At 37.1% G+C, this 19,112-nt stretch overlaps 1 protein-coding gene across 2 annotated transcripts in view; it reads right to left on the reverse strand.

Annotated features, from left to right (window-relative positions):
- Vmn2r3 (vomeronasal 2, receptor 3) overlaps positions 1–15,932 on the reverse strand; it is a 28,466-nt gene extending 12,534 nt beyond the window's left edge. Inside the window, exons 1-3 of one of the 2 annotated variants that reach the window (XM_006501854.4) lie at positions 15,766–15,932; positions 7,223–7,514; positions 3,373–4,230 (exon numbers count right to left, since the gene is read on the reverse strand). In XM_006501854.4, coding sequence (XP_006501917.1) covers positions 3,373–4,230; positions 7,223–7,514; positions 15,766–15,917 — 1,302 coding nt within the window. In that variant the 5' untranslated portion in view covers positions 15,918–15,932. Of the gene's footprint in view, positions 1–3,372; positions 4,256–7,222; positions 7,573–15,765 lie in introns of both variants that reach the window. The other variant, NM_001104614.1, reaches the window with a different exon arrangement.
- Between the last annotated feature and the right edge of the window lie 3,180 nt (positions 15,933–19,112).

A 19,112-nucleotide genomic window follows, 5' to 3' on the forward strand; every position in this document is an offset into this window, starting at 1 on the left:
AATTTGTAAGCATTTAAATATTTAGAAAACAAAGATTTATAAAAAATTAGATTGATTTCATATGTACTTCATATGTAATTCATAGTATGCTTTTTAAAAAAAATGCTCTTTTTATTACCAGCTCTGATATCCTGAAGCCACTTGTGGTAAATAAAACAGAACTAATGTTTTGGTAAATTGATATGCGATGTGCATAAAATATACATACTGGGCTATAAAGTTTTAAAAAGAGTGGAATCTATCTCATAAATAATTTTACCTTATTTTAATATCATGCCAACATATTAAATTATTACAACACAATAAAGTATTTTAAACATATTATGTTAAAAATTTGTAAAAGTTAATTTTACCTTTCTTCCCTCACTTTTGTTCTCTGTACAATTTTAATATGCCATTAATGTATGTTACATATGTGTGTATTTGCTAGTATAAAATAAGCTTATCCTAAGGTTTTGCAGTATAATATTCTGTGTATCATGAGTCAGGAGAATGTTTAGAGTAATTTCATTCCCCTTACCGAACTTTCCCTATGTAAAGATACAAAGGTTCACAAGTATTTCCTTCTTTTGAAAACCTCAGTCTAGCACAGAGACTGTATAACCAGGCACTAAAAGTAAAATTCACTAGATTATGTTGCTATTGTGTCACAGTTTCCTCCTACATTCAAACATTTCATCCTTTCAGGGAAGCTCTTTAAGAAGTAAGGGGAATATCTCAAAATAGCTTTAGGAAGTCCATGAAACAGAGAAGATTCACTAGAAAGCACCCTGACAGACAAAGCAAGGAAACCTGAGAGTCCTTCTCAGAGTGTGTTCAAGTGCAAAGAAGAATCAGACAAGACAAGGTGCATAGAGGACACTGGAGACCAGTACATCTGCTGGGGATAAACAGAAAAAAGATGGGCTGCCTGGAAGTTATTTAGGCCAACAAGGAAAGGACACCCCTTTGAGCTGCTTGAAAGCTATTCTTAAGGTTCAAAGGATTTTGTGAGCTGTCATCCATGCTGTTGTATCCCTGGGTATTGCATCTGTCCTAGAGTCATTTCTGATCCTGGACCTAATTTCTTTAAGTTATCCCTAATAAAATCCATTGCTACACTGAGTTGGTCTTTGGTCGTGTCTAAATGTGTTTGGGACCTCCTATTTAGTGTGAGTATATGTATGGATTGCATCTCCACAGGAAATATTTTGTCACATCACAGTTGCTATTGTAGAAAGAATGTTGAAAAGGGCATAGAGGAGTTAATGGCTGACTGACTTAGGAAAATGGACATTCTTCATTTCTCAGAAAAAGTTCACTTTAGTTAGGCTATAAAAGATTAGCATGACATTGCCTTGAGAGTATGAATCTGAATTGTAATCTTCCATTATGCACAATTGACCATGGCTAGTGGTACAGTAGTTCTTTGGACTGAAGTTAAATATATAGGATCAAAGAGACATTGAGAATAATCCTTTCTTCTCAATGATAAAACAACCTTTGTCTAACTCACACCTTACCTCATTAACTTTAGGTAGGTAAGAAAATGCCTTCTTTAGTATAAAGGAAATCCATCACACAGGTCACATCCGTGATCTTCACCTGCCCTAACTGCTGCAGTTGGATTTCTCAACCAAGGATCGAGTGAGTTCAGAAGCTCTCCACAGACCAGCAAGACTGAGATTTCGAGTCTTTTGGTTCTGTTAAATATTGTGACCTCAGGCGTAAATTTAGCGAACATTCTTTGCCTTCTTTGTAAAGAGAAGATTATTATTCTTCCTAATTTTTATAAGAGATTAAGGCTATGTACCTGAAAGAATTTACTAACTGGATATATTAAAGTCTTTTAGTTACCATCTACTACTTTGTGTCACCTGGCCTCTTGTTTTATTCTGTCCCTTCTCTTGTCTCTTCTCAATTCCCATAAAATATAGGTCAAAAATCATTAAAATACAACACTTATGCTTACTCCATGGAATTTTCTCCCTACTGCTTATCAATATTCAAGCAAATAAATGGCCAAAGACTTCCACAGTTTGAAACTTCCCTTGATCAGTCTTCTTACAGTTTCACATGCCTTAACATTTTGGAAGGTAGGACACATTTCTTTAACATCATATAATTCTCAAGAATTTAGAAATGCTAGGTGTGCATTAAGTATGGTCCTAGTCCCATAGACTGATGTAAGGTGCACAGTGCAGACTTTTCTCGGGAAGAGAATGATAAAAAGGAACAGAAGAAGTCCAATACGGAGAAGACAAAAAGGCAGAGTAGTTTACAAATGTTTGTGTAAATAATAGAATAACTAAGGTTTTGTATTCTTGTCTATTGGTAGAATCATCTTGAAACACAAGTAAATACTGGGTATTGCTTTGGTTTCTTTAAAAATATTCTCTATATTGATACATTTACCAGGTTTTAGATGCACAAAATGAAGAGTGTTACCCAGGAATTAAGAGCAATCAGCACTGAGTACAATTTGGGCCTACTTGAAAATGAAAGTTAGGTGGCAATGAAAGTATCCCACCCAATGTGGCCTCTGGTCAATTGACTGGGTGTAACAGAAGAGTATAGGGATAATGAGCAGGCAATGAAGAAGTAACACATTAGTGATGTTAAGTGGGCTTCCTCTGGGGCTAACCAGTTCAGAGGAGGGATGCATAAGTTTCTTATCATTTGTAAATGGAAGGAATGGAAAAAACAAGCAGGAATTGAATGGGTAAGGCCATCTTTGGCAAGACTGCTCATGTTTTACACGAATTATTTGACAAGTGATCAAGGACCAGTACAGTAGATGTGAATGTCCCAGATAAGAGTTATAATCTTTAACCCCTGACATCCATCCTTTTGTTTGGCTCTTGCTATATTGTGTGAAGACCTCACTCTCTAGTATTTCATTTAAATAGATAAGACAAACTCTTAACACAAAAGTTCTAGAGTGTATATCAAATTGTATACAATATCCAGGACTCATCCTAAACTGAAGGGACATAAATGTCCTTTGTCTAACATGAAGATGATGTTTTGGAATCCAAGTAGTGATCTTAGATTACAACTTACATATTGTATATGGTGAACAGAACAAAGGAGGAAACTAGAGGCACTGCCTCATGCTTTATTCTTAGACACATTTACATTTCGTTTCCGTGAAGAATAAGAACATATTTTGTAAAAGGCCCCAGTAATTTTTTGTGGGACTGGTTTGTTATCATTAATCACAAACCTAGTAAATTAGTAAGAAATGAGAACTGAAAATGAACAATCAAGTCACCCAGACAAGGTTTGATGCTATAAAACCATATGGAAGCAAGTCAGCAATATCAGTGGTATGAACATTGGAGTAAAAACTTGATTTCACATCCTACTATATCATTGGGTCAAATAACATACCTTATAGGACATGAAAGCTAGTATCTTTGGATGTAGTAAATATTCCCTATATTCTTTTATTAAAACTCTGATTAAACGGTCCAAGCCATAAGCCATAAGATACACAGCTTGTCTGACATTGTTTGTGATTCTTAGCTGTGATGTATCCAGATAGGTATTTTTCAGATCTTTCAGCTTCTCCTTTCCAGTGCAGAGATGATCTGACATATCATACAACCTGTCTTCTTTACCAGTCATATTCACTCTGTGATCCACGTTATAAGGAACACTGCTGTTTGGCCAGGTACAATTAAAAGCAGTTTGCCAGAATTCAATGGTCAAGACATCATTTGGATCCTTGCTAGGGTGTACATCATAAAGGAATTCTTTTAATCCTGGTATAACACTTCTTGGGATTGCAAACCCAATAGTTCCACCAAAATAGGGGAAATACTCAGGCTTTGCAATGAGAGCTGAGGTAATCCAGGCTTCGGTGGCTATCCATGTCCTGTGAGCTATGTTATGATGAATCACTTCCAGCACAAAGGGGCTGAGGTCAAAGTCAGTTGCATAAAGCACAATGACTTTGGCAGTTGAACTCTTTACTGCATCAATAGCTATTTGCATTTTCTCATTGGAGTAGACTTTTGGAATGGTTTCAGAGAAAGCAATGCACAGGTTGTTAGTCTCCAATATTTTCCTAAATGATTTTACTCCATGTTTTCCATAATCATCATCAGATGCTATAGCTCCTATCCAGACCCAACCAAAGTGTCTAATCAGATTCACAATTGCCTCAGTCTGAAACTTATCACTGGGTATTGTGCGATAAACATTTAAATATTCAGTAAGAATAGAGGAGGAGGAAGCATATCCCACCTGAAATTGAAAATATTTATAGTTACTGGAAAGAGGGTGGTAAATACTAAATGAAAATGACAGCTTCTGAGTATTTGAGAGGTAGGTGAATAGGGATCCCTTTGTTCTCACATACTTCTGTAGACAATGACATTCTATTCAGTCTTCCACCTCCTTGGTGGGGGTGGGGACAATTCTGAGAATACTTTGGTTGCTATATCAGCAAAAATGTTTCATGGCTGCCAATTGTTAAGATGAAGACACTTAGTATCACTGTTTTTCATGGGTGGGGCCACAGCAGTGTCAGGAATGTCTCTTTCACTTTCTTCCATCTTGCTGGACATTGTTGACTCCCCTGAGTCAGGATATCCAGATTCTTCATCACATTTAGTGTCTCATGTGTAGAGATGACTGACTGAGTCCAAGTCTCAATCTGCATAGTTACACGACTTTGTTTTCTGTGTGCTCTCCTTGTCTTACTCTGATCTCTAACTTCTATTCTGTACTTTCTCTTGATTTTTTTGTTTCATGCTGTCAGGACTCCTGCACATGTATATCACAAAACTTATATTGAGTGACATGAAATATATGACTAGTCAAATCAGAAGAGTAAACACTCTTGTCCTACAAAGTTATCAGAAATCTCTTTTTAACGTACAATGTCAGAAAAATGAAAAGCATGTCTTCCTCACTACCTCAGTAGTCCTCCTTTGCTCTTTGCATTTATGAAGACCTAAGCATGGAAATTAAGTGAGCACATATTCCTGACACTCCTTCATGTATCTTTCCTGTAACATATCCTGTAATTACTAACATGTATCCTAAATATTTTATCTTCTCTTCAATCCAGTCTCATGATCTTAAGGCATCACTTCCAGTGTGATGATCTATAACACCCACAACCCAATTGTTTCTTCATTTACACTGTATTATTCCTGTGTTCTGTTTTCCTATCTCATTTTTATCTCTTGTCCTACTTTCTAATATTTGTATTTTCCTTTCTAACCCTCAAACAGATGATTCATCTAATAATTTTTTTAGGATCAAATCTTTTCAGGAAGGAATGGTTACTTCTGATGTTTAGTGAATTCATATCATATAAAATCTTGTTACTTGGATCTTCTCATTCCTCGATTCCACCACAAGTAAATTAATATTATGACAAAATATAATTTTTTCTTTATATCAAATTATAAAATAGAAGATTTATGTTATTCTTCTTTCCTAAGAGTTTCTAAAAGACATTAGAAAGAAGTAAATATAAAGGTTTTTGGCTATACATGAATTCATTAGATTTTTGTTTGTTTGTTTGTTTTTCTTTCTTTTTTTTTTTAAGATTTATTTATTATATGTAAGTACACTGTAGCTGTCTTCAGACACACCAGAAGAGGGCGGAAGATCTCATTATGGATGGTTGTGAGCCACCATGTGGTTGCTGGGATTTGAACTCCGGACCTTTGGAAGAGCAGTCGGGTGCCCTTACCCACTGAGCCATCTCACCAGACTGAATTCATTAGATTTTATGGAAGGCAGGCCTCATCACAGCTGCAGGTTGGATGAGCTCCATGAAGGCCACACTTAAGATAAGTTTCAAGTTACCCACCTTTCCTTATATTGCTTTTCCTAGTAATTTCCTTCCTATTCTTCACATTTACTTCTGTGTCTCTCAAAAATAAATACTGTAGGTTTGAGGTTGTGGGCCATTAATTCAACATTAGTCTCCAAAGAGTTAGTTTCTGGATTTAATCTGGAGTATCACAAAAGAAAAGGAAAGAAAGAGAGGAAGGAGCCGGGCGTGGTGGCGCACGCCTTTAATCCCAGCACTCGGGAGGCAGAGGCAGGCAGATTTCTGTGTTCGAGGCCAGCCTGGTCTACAAAGTGAGCTCCAGGACAGCCAGGGCTATACAGAGAAACCCTGTCTCGAAAAAACAAAAAACAAAACAAAACAAACAAAAAAAAAAAAAAAAAAAAAAAACAAAAGAAAGAGAAGGAAGGATGTAAGGAAGGAAGTAATAGATATAGAAAAAGAATGAAATAAGGAAGGAACAAAAGAAAGGGATAAAGAAAGAAAGAAGGAAAGAAAGAAAGAGAGAAGAGAGGGAGAAAGAGAAAAAGAAAGAAAAAGGAAAGAAGGAAGAATAGATTAGAGAAAAGAGTAGAGGATGGAAGAAGAAAAGGTGAGTGGAATACTGTCTTTACTCATTACTTCACAGTAATCAATAATCTGGCTCATCATTCATATCTATACATTGTGACAGTTTAATGACACAGCTTTGAAATAATGCTAGATCTTTTATGTTCCTATAAATTCTCACTTTGCAATTACTTGTGCTTGTTTTTACATGTGTCCATTTCTCTGGGTTTAAAATAAACTATTAATTTTGCTAATGTAAAGTCCTAGGCTCATTTTAGAATGCGAGTGTGATGGTTTGTTCATGACTCACAAGCATCAACAGAAACCCAAAAATAACCCATGCTTCATTCCAGACACCAATGAACCACCAAATACATCAAATATTTGTAGATAAATTTTATCATGCACCACACATTGCTCTGAGCCCAGTGTTAATTTTCTCATCACTACACAACCCTTTATTCAATTCAAGCATGATGTTTCAGCAGACTGAGCAATTTCGAGTCATTTCTAAAATTGAGTCATTTCTAATAGATGGACAACTCCAGAGCTGTTTAAACAGAGGAACTGGAAGAACCTGGCCTCATTCTATCTTCTCTCTGTAGCTTAGTGCAGCATCTCTGGACCTTATAGTTATTTGCAATAATTTCTATCTGTGCTTTGTATTTCTCTTTTATCTTTCTAGAATTTTTGAGACAGAATTCCCTTGTGCAACAGCCCTAAATGTCTTGGCACTCACTTTGTTGAACAGGCTGCTTTGAGTGCATAGAGGTTCACCTGCTTCTTCCTCCCAAGGACTGGAATTAGAGGCATATTCTACCCCTCCAGGCCCAGCGCTTGTATTTCTTTCTAAGCACAAAGCACACTATTCCAAAATACCTGAACTACATCATTCAACAGTAGAATTCTTGCTCCAGCAAGTGACATAGTTGATCCTCCTGCTCCAATAATTCCAATTAGATATTTTCCAGTGCTGTTTCTCCATTTCGGTTTGTATTCATCCTGCCCTGTTAGAAACACCATAGATGACTCCATTGCTTTGGTGGTGGAGAAACAGTTGTCAAATATCTGGTAGCCCAGAGTGTGTTCGGGCAAAATATCCTTCCTCTCATTAATCTCCTTGATGGTGTGGATCATGGTTTTCATCCAGCGGAAACCCCGGAAATTAAACCTGGAAAGGAAAAGCATTTGTGAGCCACTGGCCTCTATTTGGGTTAGGAATGGAGACGCTTTTCATGTAAGGATCTTCATTTAAGTGGGTGATTGCAGCATTTGCTGAAGGAACAACAGGTGCCTCAGTTTTATGCTACTACATTTGGAAATTTCTTGTTATTACTTTTTCAAAATTTTTCTCTACTGACGATTTTCTTTTCTTTCTTTCTTTTTTTTTTTTACATTTTTTATTAGATATCTTCTTCATTTACAGTTCAAATGTTATCCCCTTTCCTAATTTCCTCTCTGAAAATTCCCTATACCCTCTCCCTCCTCCTGCTTCCTTACTCACCCACTCCTACTTCTTGACCCTGGCGTTTCCCTGTACTGAGGCATATAAAGTTTGCAAGATCAAGAACCTCTCCTCCCATTGATGGCCGACTAGGCCATCCTCTGCTATATGAGAAGGTAGAGACAAACTCTGGGGGGTACTGGTTCGTTCATATTTTTGTTCCTCCTTCAGCTCATTGGGTACTTTCTCTAGCTCCTTCATTGGGTGCCCTGTTTTCCATTTAATAGATGACTGTGAGCATCCACTTCTGTGTTTGCCAGGCACTGGCATAGCCTCACAAGAGACAGCTATATCAGGGTCCTGTCAGCAAAATCTTGCTGGCATATGCCATGGTGTCTGGATTTGGTGGTTGTTTACCAGATGGGTCCCCGGGTGGGGCAGTTTTCTTAACTAATCACACCCAACACTCCCTTAGAAAAGCTTTTCTTACTTTGTTGAATGTCCCAGGAATGATAATTATTCTCTCATTCTGGGCCTTTTTATTTCTGAATATTTATTATAGCAACAAAAATTAACTTAATACATTAAATCCTCGTGACAGAAGTTATTAAAATTAGCATTTAAATTTCTGTATTCTATGCTTCAATTACAAAATACAGCTTAGTGTTGCGGTATGTTTAACTAAATTTTCTTCTTGCTGTTCTCATAGAAAAACATAATTATCAGCCTCCTATTTTTTATTTGGCATTGTTGCAAAGGGAAATATATCTCCTGTTGCATGTCCCCATATTATTTTCAAGGCATTTCTACATGAAACAACTACAAAACCTTTTCTTATCCTCCCTTTTACATAATTTCTAAAAATATTTCAGCCAAAGTGCAAAGCAGTTATGTTAGTAACTGGTTTTTTGCTATGCTGTGTAGCTAGCTTTACTATTTAATTTGGTATCTTCAGTTTAAAAATACTATAATTTAATTATCTAAAAGTAATTTTGGCATTTATTACTAACAATCTGAATTTTCCTTTCTTTCTTTGTGAATGTACATTCTGTTATGTTTGGAGAAGAGACGTCAATGACGAGTGTCTTCCCTAGTCTCTCTCCACCTTATGGTAAGATAAAGGGTTCCTCATTGATCCTGGACTTTGACTTGGTTATACCAGGCTTCCAGCAAGCCTTATTGCTATTCCTGTATTTGCTTACTGAGCCTTTAGCTAGCAGATTGCCACCAAATCAGACTGTTTGGGGGTTGGTCTAGGGCCTTTAACTCACGCCTTCTTGCAAGGCAAGATCTTTACAAAATGAACCATAGCCCCAGAACAGCCTATCTAATATTTGTTCTGGTATAGATTTGGTTTATTTAGTATTCAGCTGTTGAGTTCCTCTGGCATTGAATAGTATAAATATAATAACAAAGATCATATTTTCTGTTTCTTTATTCAGAAAATGTTGATTGCTGTAAGGTAAACATAGAATATCTATCTATCTATCTATCTATCTATCTATCTATCTATCTATCTATCTATCTATCTATCTATCACTTATCTATAGATATAGATACCCCACTCCATATATGTGTATATATCAAAGCTGGGATAAGAACAGATGTATGAGCAAAGAAATTCAAAGTCTCTGCTGCCTAGATTATAACAGGTACACACACAAAGACTTGATGGATATAGAGAGTTGGGGAAAGCACAGCAGACAGACATGTGGTGTGGAAAGTTAAACAACAAGAGAAAAGCACTAGAAGTAGAAAAACATTCACGTATAGAACAAATTAGTAATTTAAAGATAGAGTCAGTGATGTAACACAATTAAGGAAAAGCAGAAAACATAAGAGACTACACCAGAATACTGTTTACCATCTTCTTACTTAGTGTCCAGGTTCACACTAATGACAATATATATCTTCTAAATAAGTACTGCAGTATCTTTTAAAAGTAAGATTGATGGCTACTCCAGCTTGTTTCTTTTCTTTTTTGGTTGCTTGGGAAACCTTTTTCATTATTTTATCCTGAGGTAATATCTATCATTGTTGTTAATGTGTAAAGAGATATTAGTGACCATTAATGGGAAATTCCTGTTATAGTGATGTTGGTGTTGACATAGCATGAGTGTATTTCTCTTCCTTTGGTTTTACATGTATGAAATTACTTCTTGGATGTAATTAGCCTCATCGGAGTGTGGTTTTATTTCAAGAGGTTTTTAAGGCCTGAAATTTGGGATAGATATTGTTAAAATTTTATTTTGTCATAGAATATCTTGTTTCCTTCACCTACAGTGAGGGTAAGTTTTGCTGGGTATAGTGATCTGTGCTGACATCTGTGGTCTCTTACAGCCTATAAGACATGTGACAAGACCCTTCTTTCTACTGGTCTCAGTGTGGGAGGATGTACACAATCTTGCAGTGAATTGAAGTTCCTGGATTCATTTTGAAATTTAAACAATACCAGATGTCCCTTAAATCCTTGACAAACCAAAACAGATGTAGAGTCCCACAGCCCACATTGGTATGGGTACTTGAAAATGTGTGGAAGAGGTGGGGGAATGACTGGTGAACCTGGAGGGAATATGTATTCCACAAGAACTCCAACACAATTAGCTAACCTTGACACTTGGGTTGTCCTATAGACTGAATCATCAATCAAAGTGAATACAAGGTCTGGACCTGGATTGTTGCACAATGAAGCAGACATACAGTTTGGACTTCAGGACAATCTCCCACAACCTGGACCAGGGGCTGACCCTGACTCTGATGCCTGCCTGTGTATCCAGTTCTCTTAACTGGGCTGTCTTGTCTGACCTCACTGGGAGAGATTTTTTCTGGTCCTACAGTGAACTGATGCTCCATGGTGGGTTAGTACTGTGGAAAGAGCTCCACATAATTGGAGGTAAAAAATGTAAGTAGTCAGGGAGAAGTCTTATGGGGGGAATACTAGAAGAAGATGAGGAATGGTGATCAGTATGTAAAGCCAATCTATAGATAGATAAATAGGTTGATAGATAACACACAATATTAAGATAGATTTAATTTTAAGATCTACAAAATATCCACCTGCTTTGAGCCTGTAACTATATATTTAAATTAGTCAAAGAACTAAGTAGTTCTTCACACACACAAAAAAATCTATCTGTCCCACACTGGGTTATTTACAATATTGGAAAACCAGGAATAATCTTCAGTATCTAGTGGTGCCTTCTCAGCTGTGTACATACATTTTTCTACTTTTATATTTAGCTTTAAATTTTTTTCTTTTTCGTTTTAAAAATTTTTTCTAACTGGATATTTTCTTTATTTACATTATAAATGTTATCACCTTTCCCGCCCCCAAAACTCCTTATTCCATCCTCCCTCCCCATGCTTCTATGAGGGTGTTCCCCCCACCAACTCTCACCTCCCCAATCTCAATTCCCCTGCACTGGGGTATCTATGGAGCCTTCATAGGGCCAAGGACCTCTCCTCCCATTGATGCATAACATGGCCACCCTGTGCAACATATGCCTCTGGAGCCATGTGTACTCCTTTGTTGATGGCTTAGTTCCTGGGAGCTCTGGGGGGACTAGTTGGTTGATATTGTTGTTCTTGTGGGGTTGCAATCCCCTTTAACTCCTTCTGTCCTTTCTCTAACTCTTCTATTGGGAACCCTGTGCTCAGTCCAATGGTTGGCTGTGAGCATCTGTCTCTGTATTTTTTTTAAAAATTAATTTTATTTTTAATTTATTTTTTATTCTCCATATTCCATTGCCAGCCTCCCATCCAAACTCTGACTGCTCCACATCCCACACCTTCTTCCCACCCCACCCCATCTCCATGTAGATGCCCCACCACACCACACCTTACCTCTAAACTCCCTGGGACCTCCAGTCTCTTGAGGGTTAGTTGCACTATTTCTGAGTGAACACAGACCCGGATGTCCTATATTCTATGTGTGTTGGTGGCCTCATATCAGATGCTATATGACGTTTGGTTGGTGGTCCAGTGTTTGAGAGATCTCAGGGGTCCACATTAATTGAGAATGTCCATCGTCCTACAGAACTGCCCTTCTCCTCAGCTTCTTTCAACCTTCCCTAATTCAACAACAGGGGTTGTCTGCTTCTGTCCATTGGTAGGGTGAAAATATCTGCATCTGATTATTTCAGATGCTTGTTGGTCTTTTGGAGGGCAAGCAGGATAGATCCCTTTTTGTGTCAGGAATGGTGTCAGGCCTTGGGACCTCACTTTGGGCTGGATCTCACTTTGGGCCTGTCTCTGGACCTTCTTTTCCTCAGGTGCCTCTCCATTTCAATCCCTGTAATTCTTTCAGACAGGAAAGATTATGCATCAGAAATGTGACTATGGGATGATAGCCCCACCCTTATTTAATGTCCTGTCTTCCTGATGGAGGTGGGCATTATTTGTGATAGCCAGAAGCTGGAAACAACCTAGATGTTCCACGACAGAAGAATGGATATAGAAAATGTGATTCATTTACACAATGGAATACTGCTCAATTATTAAGAATGAGTGCATCCTGAGTTTTACAGGCAAATGAATGGAAGTAGAAAATATCATCCTGAGTGAGGTAACTCAAACCCAAAGGACATGCATTGTATGTACTCACTAATAAGTGGGTAGTAGCCCAAATAAAAGTACAGAATACCCAAGATACAGTCCACAGAACTCATAAAACTCCACAAGCTGAAGTGTCTAAGTGAAGACACTTCAGTCTCACTTGAAAGGCGAGGAAAGCAATCCTAGATAGGAAGGGAGGGACCTGGGAGCAGAAGTGGCCAGGGTGTGGAGAGGCACAGTGGGGAAAGGGGTCGTGATCTGGTATTGTGTGAGGGAAAAGGAAACCCTGAGAACCAGCAGAGAGAATGTAAAAGGCCACTTCAGGAAATAGGAAGTTGGTGGTGGGACGCCTCAGAATGCATCAGAGACTTGGGAGGTGACTTAAAAGGAAGGGGCTTAGATAAAATGTCCAACAGTAGGGAGAGGTTACTTATAGAGCCAGTCTCTGCATTTGTAAGGCTCTGTCAGCAATTCTCAGTGGACAGCCATATCAAGCTCCTTTCAACATGCACTTCTTGGCATTCTCAATAGTGTCTGGGTTTGGTAACTGTATATCAGATGAATTCACTGGTAGGACAGTCTCTGAATGGCCTTTCCTTCAGACTCTGCCATACACTTTATCTCCATATTTGTTCATGTGAGTATTTTGTTTTCCTTCTAAGAAGACCAAAGCATCCACACTTTGATCTTCTTTCTTCTTGAACTTCATGTGGTCTGTGAATTGCATCTTAGTTATTTGGAGCTTTTGGGTGAATATCCATTTACTAGTGAGTGCATATCATGTGTGTTCTTTTGTGATTGGGTTACCTCACTCAGGATGATATTTTTTTAGTTCTATCCACTTGTATAAGAATTTCATGAATTAATCATTTTTAATAGCTGAGTAGTACTCCATTGTGTAAATGCACTACATTTCTGTATCCATTCCTCTGTTGAAGGACATCTGGGCTCTTTCTAGCTCCTGGCTATTATAAATAAGGTTTCTATGAACAAAGTGGAGAATGTGACCTTATTATATGTTGGAGCATCCACATTTTCTCATTTTAAAAGTCATTGAATAGGGAGATTATACAGTAATGTGACTATAACAGGCATTGAAATGGGCAGTCGACATCTTACTATGATTAAAACTGCATGGAAGATATGGGGCCCACTTAACTATTAACAAAGAATAAATCTCAAGGTAAATAAGGTGAGGTTTGAGGAGAGTTTTCTTCATTCATTGGTTTCTACTATGATTCCCACAGTTCTATTACAAACTATGTATCATTTTTTTCTTCAAACATTTTTAATTGAACTTTTATATGCCTTTACCAAAACAGTCTTCTTTGTATCATTTCACTGTAATAATTTCAGAACAATATGAATCTTCCTCTTTTATGTAATTTAACACATTATTACCTGAAACTAGTATTTTGCAAAAGTTGGTGATTTCTGAATTAAATTTCTTGACACCCCATCTTGAATTCATTAAGCAGTTACTTCTAAGTAAATGATGACAGTGAATTTAACATTTTGTTAGATCCATACATGCTTCTACATTCTCCATCGAGAGAGTAGTGAATGGCGTTCTGACAGTAGGAGGATTCGTGTTACATGAAAAAAGTGTTAATTACTTTGAGGACATTAGATTTAGATGTGAATAAGGGGACTGTGGAATGTTAATGGCGAAAATGAATTATATAGAACTAATTTAAAGGAATATGTTAAAATATAAAACTAAAGAATATCCCCTCAAATCATAATTATAAATATTAAGATTAAGAGGGTCCCTAAAAAATAGTGGTGAAGTTAGTTTTTGCAGATAGTTTTACTTCTCACACATTTCTATCATAGGCCATACAAAGTTAATTCTTTTTTATAATTGATTTATCTTATGTGTTTGGGTGTTTTGCCTTCATGTATGTTTTATAAGGATGTTACATATAGTTGGGAGCTGCAATGTGGGTACAGGGAGTTGAACCATTGACCTCTGAAAGAGCAACCAGTAGTCTTAACTATGTTCCATTTTTCCGGATCCAAAAAATTATTCCAAGGAGGCAAAGAATTTATATTGAAATATTTGATAACCTAGGATATGATGTACAAACTTGTAAAAGCAGCAGAAGGCAGAATGTGGAGAAATTTTACAATTTGAAAGTGAGCCTAGTCTACACTAAGTTACTGGCACTCTGGGATTAGTAGTAAGATGTATCTGTTAACCAAAAAAGAAAAACAATATCAATAAAAAAGGTATTGTTGTATTTCCCATCTGACCTTTTGTTGAGAATAAACTTCCAGGGTTCTAGTAAATATTGGAAACTAGAACAAATAATTCAAATCATGGGAATTTAGCGTGGGACATTATGATAGAGAGATGACAACTTTGACTAAGTAAGGATCTTCTGCTGTGTTATTACAGGCATCACTCACTTCCTCTTGTTTCTTTCACTGTAAAAATGGAAATCTTTTAGAGAGATTAAGAAAGTACTAATTAGGGACATATCACAAATCTCACTTTCTTAGGAACCGTACTTAAAATTGTTCCTTCCAATAATAACTTGGTTTAGAAAAATGTATAAAAGGAAATGAATTGTGATTAACATAGATATAATGATGTAAGAAATAGACAAAATAGCTATAATGACCAGACTGCATCATGGAAAATTATGCTGTATAATTTACAATGACCAGTATAATTATTACCTGTGCTACCCTCATAGTATTGACACTCATAGACTTATTTTTAAAGGACTCAAAATGGATATGGAAAAATAAAAACACAGTTTTGTGATGTCAGTGGAATTGTAGGTTATTGTTTATGTTTTCTTTTAGTTTCTGGCATTATTTTTGTTTAACTTGTGTGTGTTTATGTGTGTGTAAGATACATATATTAACAGATATTTGAATTGTACCAACTTTCTTTTTCTAACAATAATTGCTATATTTGAATATTAGGAATTCCAGTTTTTATAGGGTATCTTATAGGAGACAGCAGTAAGTATAGAATTTTTCCTGCAAGTCAGAATCCTATCATGAACATTTTCTCAGACACAAAGCAGTTCCCAGACTGCTCACTTGAACTTGAGCTTGTGACAATCAACAGTGAAGCTGCAGCACACTGTGCAGCACCTGTGCTACTAAAAACTCAGTGTTCACACTCACCATCAAAGGACTTCAGAATGTGTGGATTCTCTTCTGCTTCTGTGGTATGCATCCTCTGGTTTTATATTCCTAACAAGCTTTTAGATACTGCTGCTGCTAGTCCAAGGGAATCTCTGAGAAGTGATTTTCTGAGAACCTGCCATAGAAAACCACTTCCCCTATAAACTGAGGTAAAGTCAAACAGTACCTGACTGAGAACTTCAACTGAAATCTAGGCTCCAAGGTATCCACTCTTTTCTGGCTACTCAAATTATTGTGAAAAAGAATTACAATGACTTACCCCTCACACATGGGAGATTCTGGTTCCTCATCAGAGTCACTTGTTGGGATGGTCCTATAGTGAACAGGAAACTGTCCTCCAATAACAAAATGATGATTTTCAGCTTCTACATATCCAGTCAAATTAAATTTGCGCATCAACCTGCAAGTCATATTCTGGTCTTCATATTGAGCATATAATTCAACACACAAAAATACAGTTAATTCCAGAATCAAGCACTTCTTTCTGATAGCCATTTTCATGTGGTGAGATTGAGAGTAATTACAGGGCTGAAGTGACACAGGTTTTAAGGAAGCACCTTAATAGAGTGTTAGAGTGTGTGAGTGCCTAACCTGATTGCAGCTCCTGACTAAAGTTCATGTCGTAGACACACATGTTGCAATCAGTTGCAATTTCTGGATCTGGAAAAGGAGCTGAGCAATCCTCTCAGACGTGGCACCTGCTTATCCTGTAGGCTTTGCAATTATAAATAACAACAGAATCATGGGATTCTATTTGAAAGTTATTTTACGTTATGGAAACTCTTCCCACTTCTTTGGCATTTGCAGCTTCATCAAATGTCAATGAAGTCAATTCCTTGGACTTTGTGTGCATTTCAGGCCTGCACTCCACTGTGGAGCACACATGTCCATCTATTTCTGCTCTCTTGCTTGCTAGCCCTCACTCAGAGACAAATTTCTTGTTTCCAGATCAATGTATCATGATTTCAAGTCTTTCAGTCTTCCTTTCTCCTCATTTTCAAACATTCTCCTTCCCACCCTTAAATAAAGTTCATAGAACATTTTCATGATATAATTCAGCAAAAGTTTTTCAATCATTGAAAATGTGTGGAACATTTGATCGTATTCTTTTTCTCCCAACATTTTAAGAAACCAGTAGAAATAAAGAAAGACCTTGATCTATAAGTTTTACTTAAATGTTGAAATTTATAATAAACTGAAAGGATTATATCATACTGATCTCAGGGTGCCTTGTGGAATATTGTTGGGCAGTAGTGGGGATGCCAAGAGACTAAAACACCAACCAAACAAAGAGTATAACCTGGACCTTGGTTGTACATAGCAGCAGTGCCCCTTTGTCTTCAAGTGGGCCTGCAAACATCTGAAGTGGGGGCTGACCCTGAATCTGTTACCATCCTCTGCACCCTGTTTCCCTAATTGAGCAACCTTGTCAGGCTTCAGTGGGAAAGGATATGCCTAATCCTCAGTGACTTGATATGTGGTTGTGGGAATGGGGTGGGCCAAAAGGACTTGGAGGGATCTGATAAGAAGATGACCCTTCTCCTCTAAATAGGGAGCAGGGAATGGGGAGAAGATCAATGTGAGGAGCACTGGGAAGAGAAGTGGGACATGATGTTGGGATGTAAAATGAATGATTAAATTTTTAAAAAAAATCCTTGGTGCATAATTTTTACTTATAATATCAAAACTAATAATAAACTAAAAGTACTAAATAGAAAACTTAGAATCAGCTATAAGCTAGTCAAGTACTGTGCTACAAGGGATCATACTCCTGAATGCGTTTACTGTAACAAGCAATACCCAATACAGTTCAAGTGAAAAAAGCGCCAAATAAAATTACATTCCCAGTTGCTAAAGTTTACCTGTATTTTCTACTTCACATCTCCAGTACCTTTAATAGGCAAAATTGTAGTTATTGTGAGCAAGAAGTCAAAAGAGGTGAGCTATCCTCTTTATTATGGTTTTAAAGTCAGTTGTTTTGTGTTTCCATGTTTATGTCCAGTAATAATAATAATAACACAACACAATAAAGGGCTATATTTTGTGAAAAGCTTTAACTTTTTCATATTTCTCTATATTATCCCATTTAATATGAGAATTTGTTTCTATTTCTATAATGAATAAAAATATACTAGTGAAACAAATCACTTCTCACTTTAAAAACAATTCTTTCACAAGCACTCTTCTTACAGTAACCCTAACGAGCATTTGTTTTTCACATGAAATCCTTAGAACCATCCTAGTACACCTCTCTATGAAGTACATTGACTTCCTCTACCTGATTATTGAAAGATTTCTTAGTTGTTGGTTAAGCATACTCCATCTCTCACCATCTCCAGAGTTTCCCAAAGAAAGTATCTTATTTCTAAATCACTGAAGAACTAGGAATCTCTGCTCATTTCCCCACTGCTGGCTCAATATTCATAAGTCACCCTTAGTGACACTCTTGTCTTGACCAAGTGTTATCAATGTGCCATTTACGTATAGAGTCTTCATTTTCCAATGTATGTGGGCCTCATATAATCACTCTTATAATTTCAAGGTATTGCTTACCATTTTTTTAATGTTCTCATTCTCAGGGGCTCTCCCCCAACATACTATTCAGAGTTTGGCTTCATCTAATAAAATGTCTCACTGGTTAGGAACCACTCCTCAGTGCTATCAGCATAAGTATCCCTACTGAGCTTCAGGGCTCAGTCCAGAACCTTTCCAGAATGCCTCAGAATGATGCCTGGCCTCCCCTTCTTCCCAGAGGGCAGGTGTTTTGAGATAATTACTATTTGGTTGCCAAGGATACCTCTTGGCAAATTATGTTTATCACCGACAGTGACTTGTTCTAATCCTCACAGGAAAAGTTGTTCTACAGACCACAAAATTACTAAGACATATTATTTTCAGTTATATTGTTATTTTAAAATGAGTCTTTATACTTATCTTTCTCACATCATAGGCTAGATTCAGGTTGAGGAGGATTCTGATTTGTACAGCAGCATTTAGTATTCAGTATGATATACTAACAAATTCTGGTCCATTTCTATCAAGTGAATGTGGTTTCATCCTCTAAATGCCATAGAAGACAAAGGTGAAGAAAAGTTGAAAAAACGCATCCTCTGTACTCTCACTGGGAAGGGTCTTGGGTCTTGAGAAATGCACATCTGTGGGAGCTTAATGCCTCATTTCCAAGTACAGCCCCTCGGATGACTGTTATGTTTTACCTTCATACATGAGTAGACATGCATTCCCATGTCAAATGCAAACTAGGATAGGGCTGCAAAAGCCTATGTCCTCCTTTAATCCCATAAAAAGAAAGTAAATGAGTGACGCCTGTGAGCTTAGAATCTAGGTCTAGTCCCGTCACTAGTTGGCTCTCTCTTCCTCTTTTATGATCTTCTGACTTTTTTGTTTCTTTGAGTGCCATAAATTCTCTGGCTGTGCGAGCATATTTCCCATAGTCAAACTACATTCCATACCAACATGAACACTACCAGTGTTAGCAGTGGTAAAATTCTTTTATTGCCTATCAAGGTGAGATTGTTTCTCTTAAAATATTTTGAACTTAGGTTTAAGAATTCCTGACTCAGGAAAATGATACCACATGAATATTGA

Source organism: Mus musculus, chromosome 3, assembly GCF_000001635.26.
Source record: "Mus musculus strain C57BL/6J chromosome 3, GRCm38.p6 C57BL/6J".
In the NCBI taxonomy this organism is placed as follows: Eukaryota; Metazoa; Chordata; class Mammalia; order Rodentia; family Muridae; genus Mus; species Mus musculus.